Source organism: Scophthalmus maximus, chromosome 17 (assembly GCF_022379125.1).
Source record: "Scophthalmus maximus strain ysfricsl-2021 chromosome 17, ASM2237912v1, whole genome shotgun sequence".
NCBI lineage: Eukaryota > Metazoa > Chordata > Actinopteri > Pleuronectiformes > Scophthalmidae > Scophthalmus > Scophthalmus maximus.
Genome location: NC_061531.1, coordinates 3,184,840 through 3,196,394, shown reverse-complemented (window position 1 = coordinate 3,196,394; position 11,555 = coordinate 3,184,840). Strand labels below are relative to the sequence as shown.

Genomic DNA, 11,555 nt, shown 5'->3' with positions numbered 1-11,555 from the left:
CGTTACATCTGTAACAGGAATCAAGATTTTTCTGTGACGAAAAAATACTTTATCCTCTCTGTCTCTTTCAGTTGCTTCTACTTGCCAGTATCCACTGTTCAGCTTTTGATTGTAGGAGCATTTTGAATTCCAAGTCAAAAGATTATTTAGGCGCCCCTTATTTTACCAGGAAGTCAGAGATATAAGCTTCATTTTGACCCTATTCCCCTGCAGTTTGCATTAAGTTAGATCATCAATGATGTTAAAGTTATTACAGTTGGGTTGTTGTTTTTTTAATGGAAGATGCATAATTCATGCCAGATACTGTGTCAGACAGAAATGACAAACATAAACACATATATTGGTGCATATTAAAGTTGCACACAACAAAGAGATTGTTTGAACTGTAGGAACTAGACCATTTGTTCACACTGTGAGCAAGATCAGCAGTTACATATCAACTTCTAACATTATATCATGTTTCTATACTGTGCATTCCATATTATAGACCCCTGAAAAGAGCAAAACATTTGATGCCCAAACACATACATCACACCAGATTTAGAACGATAACCATAACTACATTTATATTCTGAAAGTTTCAGCATCATTCCATAGTGTGTTTGTGCATGTGTGAGTGTGTATGGTCATGACTTCTTTATCTTCAGAGGCGGTGGGGCACATGATAGGAATCCACATCGAAATGATCAGGCATCTGTTTGAGTGGGTTTTTTTTCACTCCTTCACAGTCCTTAAAAGATAAGAAATTGATTTTTGCTTCAAGGGCTGTGTCTTGTGCTCCAAAAGACAATATGGTCATTGTTCAGCAGCTGCAAAAGGGAACAGGAGACAACAAATATCAAAGCAGGGAAGAAAATAATTTTATAATATTCAAAAAAAGGTCACAACAGGTCACCTCCGGCATAAAAAAAAGAGTAGAGGAACACTCACATCTCAGAGCAGGACACATGACTTGGGAGGCCTGAAAGGGTTATCACTGGAAGGCACCCCAGTGAGGAGAGGGTCCTTGTGGGCATTTTGCAAACAGAAGGTCTTCAGTTCTGCAGCAGCCTGAGAAACCTGAATAATACACAATATATCAGGGCATTATTGAAATTAGACTGGTTAAATTAAATTACACTGGTTATTCATGTGGCCATTTAGTTATGTTCAAGTGAAAATGTGGGGGGCAGTAGGACAATTACAGAAAATAAAGGTGCACTCCCAGATTTTGTCACCGTGGGACAAAAACAAAATGTCTCTACCGGTATTTAAAAAATCAACCATTAACAGGTCAAATTTGGGGGGCACTACTGGCATTGTAACAAAAAAAACTAAGTATAACCAAAATATGAACAACTATAAAGGATTCATCAAGATGATCTCCTTTTTTATTACTATAACAGACAAGGTTCACTGGCCACTGTGACCAGCATGTCACAAATATTGGATGATGACGAATGCTGTAAATTAATTCATCTGTGATGCGTGTCCTCCTGAGGTCCAGTATGAATTCCTTGGTTTTTGTGGTGTTCAGTGACAGGTTATTCACTTGGGGTACGCCAGTGCTTAGTGTGATGGAGGAGTTTTCACTCTGTGTGGGCGTTTTGTGAGGAAGTCTTTGATCCATATGCACATGGGGACGGAGAGGCCTAAGTCCTTTAGTTTGCTGACTAAAAGTTCTGGGATGATATGTCAGTTACCATTAATGATACTTACAAAGGTATGCCTACATAATGTTTGCTAACCCTCGCTAGTAGTGTGCTTGTGTTTGTGTGTGTGTGTGTGTGTGTGTCTCCAGATGAATACGTTTTGAAGCTGATGGGTCAGAGGTCAAGGTCAACAAAAATATGGCCCATGAAACAAACAATGGCGCTAGAGAGAAAATTACCCATCATTTAAAATCATATGATTATAAATCTCATGAAGAGGTCATGAAAAGGTCAGAAAATGACATCAGGCATAGTACACAGTGCATTTTTTGAGGTATCTCTGCATCTTACAGGACTACAGACACAACCTAAAGCTTATATAGATTGGGAAAAAACTTATAATCATATGGTAGAATAATGTCATCATGACATAACTATGAAGTCAGTGTAGAGATGTATTAATCATTGCAACCAATACACTAGAGACAGTTTAATTAGATCAACCAATCATTTGTGATTGTAGGGTATAAATTATATCTTGATGACATCATTATAAAATGTTATTATTAGAGTCTGAAAAAGTTCTTGTTCTTCTTGTTCTTTTAGTTTAATCGCGAGAGGCACCTTGCATTTAAGGTGTGTTTACAACCATCCACTATGCTGGAGTGTGGGCCAGAGCTCAAAAAGAAAACTCAAGGAAATTCTCATCATCAATCTGGTATCTTTCAAAAACTCAAACAAAGATCTATACTTTCTCTCCTCAACGCTGACCAAATTCCCAAGATTCCAAACTTTCCCCCCTACATTTCCTCCATTATGATATAATCATCTTTTTTTCTGTTTGCGATCACAAATTACATGTTTTACACTTTCCTCCACCACACACTCACATCTCCCATCAAATGCGTTGTCTTATTTAACCCCTTGTGCCCTATCCTCATTCTTGAAAGGATTTGTTGATCTCTGCCTGACAGGGGTGTTATACAGCTTCACCCCTCTTGTGCTGATTTTTGTTGGGGAAATTGAAACATTATGAGAAAATGTGACCCGTAGTTGCTTTTAACAACCCCTAGCATCACACCTTAGTGACGACTGAACTTTCAATTCGTCTTCACTAACTCACTAACTAACTTATGTGAATGGGTGAAATTCATCAGGGATTTGTTTATTCTAGGGGGCTCCTCCTCTACTACAGCTTTACTTCTAGGGGTGGTTAACACATGCACACACACACACTCTTGAATCTTGTCTGACTTTTGTCCTAAAATAAGAAGCCGCCCCAACAATCCCACCAGTCACACAGTAGCACAATCCACAAAGCCATCACTGTGCTGCACCAGCAGAGGAACGTCTGGTTTTACCACCATTGCACTGCACACCAGGAAAGGGCTGAAGTTTTCTGGAGTTCAAATAAGGGACCTTTACAATTTCAGCAGGTTTGTCGTGACAGACAAAAACACCACAGGGATATTTCCATTAGAGGGAACAATTTCCTAATCTCAGTCGTTATTATACCGAATCACAGAGCCACTGTACAATCATCGACAATATATTTTCGAGCCTACTGGTATTAAATCCACTTTCTTATTTCTTGGATAAATTCTTAGGAAATATAACATAAAGTAATCTTTACATTCAAAAATGACTTGTCCATTAGAAAATGCAGCGTGCTCCACTGCAGGGTGCTAATAGTTTACTGTAGATGAATAACAGGGACTGACAGAGCCGTTGGTACTTCGGTCGGATGGGAAGTTTGTCCAGTTGTGACGAGTTGTGTCGAGATGTGAGCTCGTACCTTGATCCTGTGGACACTGGCCTCCAGACGGAGCTGCTTCACTGCCCTCTGGGCGATGGCTAGACTGCTGTTGGCGGCGCTGCTGTTTGACATGACTGAGCCAAGACAACAGGGAAAAGTGGCCGAGGCGTCAATTCACCTACACGAGCCGCTCGTTCGCTCCGAGGCGGCAGCGGCAAACAGTTTCCGGTCACAAGTTTCAAAATAAAACACTCACTCCCCGACAGCCACACGCGGAACATGAGAGGAAGAAGGAAGTAGACTTAGGACGGTTGCAACACTTTTTTTTCTTCTTTTTTTTTGCATTTCTCTCAATTATCAAATACTATTTGTACTAGACCAACATAGATGTTTATATATTAGAATTTTAACTTTTACTTTCGATTTTTGTCTCTTGTAATCTGAAAATATGTATGGCTGAACAAATTCAAATCTTCAAATAGGCCAGTACTTTAGTACAGTACTTGAATACATGTAGTTACATTCCAACACTACCCAATGCAGAGCATGAGTACTGACAACGGCAATATCAACATATTTTGTTAAAAGTCACTGAAAATAAGTTTACAATATCAATATCCAAAACAATAACAATCAGACCATGTTCGCAGATTTGGTGTGCCACTTTATATCATTTTTCACCCAATCTGATTAAATATCATTGGTAACTGTTGGAAATAAATTGACCAAAAGGTGAAAATCTTTCACTTTTTGGACAATTTATTTATTTGTGCCAGAGTGTTTGTCTCCTTAAATTTCTGAGCCAGGTGTTGCATAAGCAACGTTATGAGTTGAAAACACACTGAGCAGATTAAATCATTTGAAAAAAGGAGCAAAGTCTACATTGTCATGAATGTACACTGGAGTTTTGTGATAAATTTATTTTATTTATTTCAGGAATATAGGAGCTGTCCTCTAAAGATCTACACAGTATACTGTATTCTTTGTCGTTTTTTAAAAGATTGTTTAACAAATCCCATTTATATCTTCACATTCTTTAAGAATAATTTGTTATTTATTCTGTATACACCTTTCAATTGATAATATTTATACAGTTATCTAAAATAACATTATGAAATTTATTGAAATAGAAGTACAATAGGGTGGAAATTGAAAATGTTAAGCCAAACAATATGCATGAATACAGTACTTTCCCACTTACCTTTAAGTGGGTTGGAAGAAAAGTAAAAAAATATTTTTTTTTCATTTACCACCAATCAACTAATTGATTTTCTTAATTTAGGGGGGGGGGTTTTTCTGGTTTTTTAATCCCTTATTTTTTGCCTATTTTCTTACTTACAATTTGTATTTTCTTTTTACATGGCCTATAATGTTACTGCTTTGAATGTTTTGTGTTGAAACCAACAGTAGCCTCATACTGATTGATGGAGGCCTATTCCTTTATATATTTGACTTGTCAGTTTGGTTTGCTCCAAAGTATCTGACAGAATAATAACAAAAATAAAACTGGACACAAAGTTGAATGTTACACTATGAGAAGCATCTGACAACGACTTTTGTTAGTATAACACGATATTTTGGGGAGACTGCTCTTATTGCCTGGTAAGTGGTAATTAGCCTACGTGTAGTAGTAATATTAACCTATATATATACGTGCTATACGTTCATTTATTGGAGAAATTGGTAGTAGGTGCTGATGCGCCTCGACCCGTTCGGTAGATGCCGCTAATGAAATAAGTTGGATGTCAAGCGCCATGAAGAAGACGGTTCCAGTCTTACAAATAGATATGGGACACCCTACAGTCCACTGGCCGGTTGTACCACCATGGATTTTACCAACACCAGAGATAGACCTCACTATATTTGAAGCAGTAAAATCCAGTAAGAGGACTGCAGCTTGCAGTGACATAGTGGGGGAAAGACTTAAGAACACCTGGGGCAGTATATTCAAATTTATACAGACGGGGCCCAAGACCCCAAACTGGGAAGGTCAGGGTTCGCATTTTGCATACCACATATGGGGATTATAAAATGTAAGCGACTTACTGAGGGGGTTTCAGTCTACACAACAGAGCTGATGGCCATCATTTGGGCCCTGCAGTGGATAGAATAAGTGAAACCAGGGCTGAAAGTTTTATGTTCAGACTCTGCATTAGTTCTCATGATGCTGAGAGGGAAATTTGGGAGCCAGATCTGACCTTATGGTGGAGCTTTTAACAGCACTATACAACATTTAGCAGGCAGGAGAGTCATTGGGGTTCCTGCGGGTGCCAGCCCATGTGGGGATAGAGGGGAATGAGCTTGCTTTCGGGGCAGCAAAAGGGGCATTGAAAAGGGAGGTTGACACCAGAGTGACTGTGGGATTGACTTAGTGGCAGTCCATCATAAAGCAAAATATAATATGTATGGCAGGAGGAGTGGGAAAGGGAAAAGAAGGGGCGTCCTTACTTAAGCATTCAGAGAAATGTGATAAAGAGCCACTGGTATGTAGGGAAGAAGAGAAGGGATGCAGTCCTGATGACGAGGCTAAGGCTGGGACATTGTGGGCTGGCGTGGGATTTACTTTAGATGGGAAAGCATGAGGATGACGTGTGGAACCTGCAAACAACAAACAGTGAAACATATATTAATGGAATGCATTGAATTTTAAGAGAAGAGAGAGCGGCTATATGCGGCAGTAAGAGACCTGGGCGCTGAAACCGTGTCGATGAAAAGTTTACCTAACCCCTAGAATAAACCAAACCGGAAGAGTAACAGTAGTCATTGAATACATCAAGGAAACTGGACTGATCCTATGGATTAGTTAAAAAAAATGGATATAACTATGCCCTGAAGGTGGCAGCTGTGGGAGCCACGCTAAACTTCCAAATATTCATGTTTTGTTCAGTTTAAGAACAATGGTTGTTAAAGGCAGCAACATTTAAGTTTCTGTTGAATGGGTATGCATATTACTGTCGCTTTAGCAGGAACTGCTCTCTGCATGGCTATGAATTCATGGTGGCTTTGATGTTTGTTCGTGGCTTTAAAGTCTCTTCATGCCTTTGAAGTTGGTTAGTTGGTTCAGTTGAGTTTCAAGAACCGACCAAGCCACATGGTTTCTTCACTGTAGGATACTTTTCTGTGCGAAGAACACTTGGCTTCGGATACTCCTGTACGGTTTCGCAAACTGTGGAGTTTGATGTTCTCGTTTTATTATCCTTTTCATCGGAGTACAGTGAAACTGTTTCCTAGTACAATTAGTGCACACGATTCCACCTGAGGAAACCAACAAATCTCAACAACCCACAGCAGCAACGTGCCCTCAGGCATCTAGCCTGCCGGAAATTAACAGGAAGAAGAAGAAGTGGAACAGTTTCCCCGAGTAGACTTTAAAATGCTGTTTCGTGTGAGTACTGCCTTTAGTTTGAATGAATCAGCAAGTGTCTTACTTTAAGACAAGTCGATGGTTACTGTACTGGACGTCTGTATCTCGGTTTGTGTACTCAACCCCCCCAGAGGGTTATTTTGAGTTAACAAGAGCAGACTCCTGTCTCAATAAATGACGAGGGAGTCACAACTGCACTTTTGATGATCATTGGGAAACAAAAACGTATAGTATCACTAGTCAACTCTGACTAAAACATCTTAAAATAGGAGGGGTGGGAGGTCTGCAATCTCAGGGTTATTATTCATCTTCTAACTTTTTCTGCAGGTGTAATCACTCGATCATGACTGTCCCCAAATAGTCATGTGACACGCTGTTGGAAGACAATGACACAGTTGTAATTTGCAATATTAACATAATATACAGCTTGGGAATTTTTTTTTCGCTTTTGATATTTCAGTATCATGATATGACATTGTGGACGTCTGTGTAACATTTTAATCTCCTTTTCAGAAATGTTACACCCCATTATTTTTGAATTATCACGGTTTGTGCTTGTCTTATCCCCCACTTGCTGCTTTATGTTGAGCTAAATTTCATATAGATATGATAGGATTAGTGAAGGTTTTTCCCACTTACATTGTGTTTTCAGATGAGTTTAAATTATACGTGAAATCCTTGAAAATAACCTCTTTGCTTATGTTAATGGATATTTTTTTGTTTTTTCATCACGTCTGTCTTTCAGAGGGTGTTGCAAATTGGAGGGCTGACACTAAGGCGGTCCATCCACCACAGTCCCGTATGGAGGAATCCTCTCATACCTATAGTTGTGGAGCGGACGGTGAGTGAAATGACTTGATCTGCTCGGCTGTGTTAAAAGCGGCGATGTTTGTTAATGCTGCCCAATACAAACATAAGCCCGAAGAACTTCCTCACTAAAAAGACCTCCACAAAAATTAATTTCTTTATACCATGAAACCAAAAGATAAGCCAGTTGAAAACTCAAGGATAATCCCTTCCCCACCTCACTATTTAGAGTGAGCAACATTTTTCCTTCAATACTTGTCCACATTCTTATTCTTCAGCATAAAAACACAAATATTTATCTTCATACAGGCTTTTGCATTTGCTCGTCTGAGGTAGAGTTTTACTTGGAAAAATGCTCTGGTGCATAGGAAGCGATTGGTGTCACATTTTCAGTAACAAGTTTAAGAAGAACTGCCACATTACAAACAAAAGAGAGGAGAGAAGGGGGAAACCAGATTACATTCAAACTGTCAGTGTGCAGAATAGAATATAGTTTGATTTTTGTATGTGCTTTTGATAGACACAACGCAATGCACCACAGAAATCGAGGATAGAAATCAAGTGTGAATGTTGATTACAGAGCATCACAAAAATCCCGGAGAAAAAACAAAAAGTGTTATGTCTGGTTGAATTCAGACAGCTCATGTGTTGTATCATTCCCTGTTAATAATGTTACTGTAAAGAGTGTTATATTCTATAATAAGAGGGACGTTGCAGTTATTCCAAAGTGTACTACAATATTTTAGATTGGTCCTGGACCTTCTACTCTTCCATCGGTCAGATTATTTCATAACACAAGGAGGATCAACTTCCATTGGTCAGTTTATTTTATAACACAAGGAGGATCAACTTCCATTGGTCAGTTTATTTCATAACACAAGGAGGATCAACTTCCATTGGTCAGTTTATTTCATAACACAAGGATGATCAACTTCCATTGGTCAGTTTATTTTATAACACAAGGATGATCAACTTCCATTGGTCAGTTTATTTCATAACACAAGGAGAATCAACTTGCAGAGACTAGAAAATCAGTTCTGATACTTGGTTCACTCTTCATCACTGTAAACTGCACAACAGCTGTATTTATTTTATAGATATCTGCAATCAGTCATTGACTTGATGGGGAGACAATGTAAATTAAAGTTATAATTCTTAAAAAGCTGTCTCCACTCTGCAGTTTGCTGTTTAAATCAGATCGAAAGTCCCTGCCAATGTACTGAAATGAACTAAATACAGTGGTGTGAAGGAAACCAGTCCAAAACCAGTACAGGATGTTTGTATAATGCAGATTTTTTTGGGTCACTAGATAAGGTTCTTGGTGTAATTGAAGTTTTAACAAAAAATGTGACACTTTTTCAGGGGAGAGGAGAATGGGCGCACAGCCTCCCATGGGAGAGAGTAATTTGGGTTACGGGTCCTGTAAGTGTCTTCCTGAAAGTTGAGATTGATTAATAATGAACTTGAGATTTTTTGTTTGTTTATTTGTTTGTATCCTAAACATGTTTTCTCACTCCTCTGCTCAGATCGATAATAAGGTAGCAGGAGATGTCATTCGGAACCTGCTATTTCTCCACAATGACGATGAAAAAGAAAAGATCCACATGTACATCAACAGTCCTGGTAAGTGGCATCACTGACGACAGGAGGGTTCAGAGTAGCAGTATGTTGTTGTAAACCAACTTACAGTCCTGGTAATGTACTTGACATTACCTAAAGAAAATAAGGTATCAGCCCTTTGGCTTGGAGCAGTGGACAAATACATAAAAGCATCTTGAATTTTTTTTTCAATAAAACATTACTTCACCTTTTAAAACTTGACTGGGTATTGTCTGATCTATTGTCTGATCTGCCTCCACTACGTTCCTCTCTGAAACATTGATAATACATATTTCGCATAGCTTCTAAACAAGTTCATGCAAATAATATTTATTTTCAGTTTTCATTTGTATCGTACAATTTATAACATATTATTTGTCTCATTTCTAAGATGTTCTGTCCTTTTTTTTCATTTATTCCCCCAAGTTGATTGGTAATTTGTTCACATAGTGAGTTTGACGTCTCTCAAAGACGTCCATAAGTGAAACAATGTTTCTTAAGCAAATGGAAATTTAAAATGAACTGAGAGGTCCCAGACTAATACGTATTTGAGTATTAGTCTGGCTATGCAAGGCTAGACTGCGGCTGCATCAGTGCCAAAGTAGCGAATTTTAAAATGAAATGATCTTAATGGCGATAACTGAAAAAAATGGTGAATATCAACGCTGATAATCAGCCAGGCCGATAATCGATCGAGCCCTAATGTGGGGCCCTTATATTGGTTCAGCTTCTCTTTATCTCTCTTCTCCTCTGCCAGGTGGTGTCGTGACAGCAGGCCTGGCCATCTACGACACCATGCAGTACATATCAAACCCCATCTCCACCTGGTGTGTCGGCCAGGCAGCCAGTATTGGCAGCCTGCTCCTGGCAGCGGGAACCAAAGGGATGAGGCATTCACTGCCCAACGCCCGTATCATGTTTCACCAGCCAACAGGAAGCTCCATTGTAAGTTGGTCTTCCTAGCTCCATCTTGTCCACGTTGACAAACTTATAGAGGTGATTATTTCACTGAAACAAGGAAGTCCTATTCATGCGTATGTTGTGTGTCCAGGGTCAGGCAACAGAAATTGCCATCCACGCTAAGGAGATTATAAAACTGAAGAGACAGATCATTAAGATCTTTGCATATCACACAGGGCAGCCACTGGAAACTATTGGTAGGTTTTCTCAGCCTTTTATCTACAACCTACTCTGGTTATCTTCATCTCTTTTGTGTGTTTGTTTCCAGCTACATTTTCCTGCAAAAGTTCGGTCACAACTGGTCCAGTTCAGCTGCCATTCCTATTTAACTTCTATAACTTAACATGGTGCAATAGTCAGTTCTGTACTACCAGCACCTCTAAGATCAGTCATCAATTACAGTCATTTATCTCTTAATTATTTGACCAGGCACAGTAACCTGCTCGAGTTTGAGCTGGTTGTCAAGCAAACTCCTGAAGCATATTCCCCAAAACAGTTTGGTCTAACTGTTGATCAAATGACTGTCATCTGAAAGGAGTCATTCATAGAGACAAACCCACAGAAAACCATCACCCAGCACTGCATTATCTGTAGCAACTGCTGCAGGTGATGAACATGGATGTGCATCTTCAACTTACTGAGCTGGATCTTTTTCCTAGAGCAAAAGTAGGCTGATAATAAATAGTGGTGTTTAAAACTCGCCCCCCACTGGCCAAAAAAATAATTAAATCAATTAATGCAATTAAAATTGTGTGACATGTAATCCCATCTCCCCCTGGTATTAGGTTAAAGGTCATGTATATCACCTGTAAATGGCTACAGGAGAGATGTTCCCAGTGATATGATGTAATATTAACATCAGTAGATACAATGGTGTGACGTGCATTTTTTTTTTTAAATGGGAGGTCGTCTGTGTTCAAGAACAGCAGCTCATTTCTATCATTAGAGAGGAGCATATAATCCAGTGATCAGTTGGAATAGGCCTTTTGTTAATGAATGCTCCATTTCTCCTGTGTTGTAGAGGGTTTACTGGAAAGGGATCACTACATGAGTCCCATGGAGGCACAGGATTTTGGACTAATAGACCGGGTCCTGGTCCACACGGCCCAGGCAGGCCTGGATGAGTCGGAGGCGGAGGCTGCAGCACTCAGCTCCTCTCCAGCTCCAGAGCAGGCCCCCCCCCGTGACAAACACCGACGATGAGTTGAATTCGTTAAATCAAGATGTTTAATGTATTTGATTATATTGTAGTTTTGGTGATTTTGCAATGTTATTTTTAATTAAAACATGTAAATATGAAATTACTTTAATTAACTACAAATAAAACCTTTTAAATGATTTGTTCATACTTGACCCTCCGCTCTTTTTACACACTTGCACAGTGCATAGTAAATTGTCTGATGCTGCTTAATTTTAATAGTTTAAAAGGTCGATTTAT

General features: G+C 39.2%; 2 protein-coding genes across 2 annotated transcripts; one reads left to right on the top strand and one right to left on the bottom strand.

Moving 5' to 3' along the window:
• Positions 1–250: 250 nt before the first annotated feature.
• LOC118288791 (guanine nucleotide-binding protein G(I)/G(S)/G(O) subunit gamma-5) lies at positions 251–3,751 on the bottom strand. The gene is made up of 3 exons (XM_035615276.2): positions 3,427–3,751; positions 931–1,059; positions 251–809 (listed from the first exon to the last, which is right to left on the bottom strand). Exons 1-2 carry the CDS (start codon positions 3,517–3,519, stop codon positions 934–936), a joined length of 219 nt encoding a protein of 72 aa, XP_035471169.1. The 5' UTR covers positions 3,520–3,751; the 3' UTR covers positions 251–809; positions 931–933.
• Positions 3,752–6,367: 2,616 nt separating this feature from the next.
• Positions 6,368–11,455, top strand: LOC118288787 (ATP-dependent Clp protease proteolytic subunit, mitochondrial-like). Its single transcript, XM_035615271.2, has 7 exons — positions 6,368–6,772; positions 7,497–7,592; positions 8,921–8,980; positions 9,085–9,181; positions 9,915–10,102; positions 10,209–10,314; positions 11,139–11,455. The coding sequence occupies exons 1-7, from the start codon at positions 6,761–6,763 to the stop codon at positions 11,318–11,320; spliced, it is 741 nt and encodes a 246-aa protein (XP_035471164.1). The 5' UTR covers positions 6,368–6,760; the 3' UTR covers positions 11,321–11,455.
• The last annotated feature ends 100 nt before the right edge of the window (positions 11,456–11,555 follow it).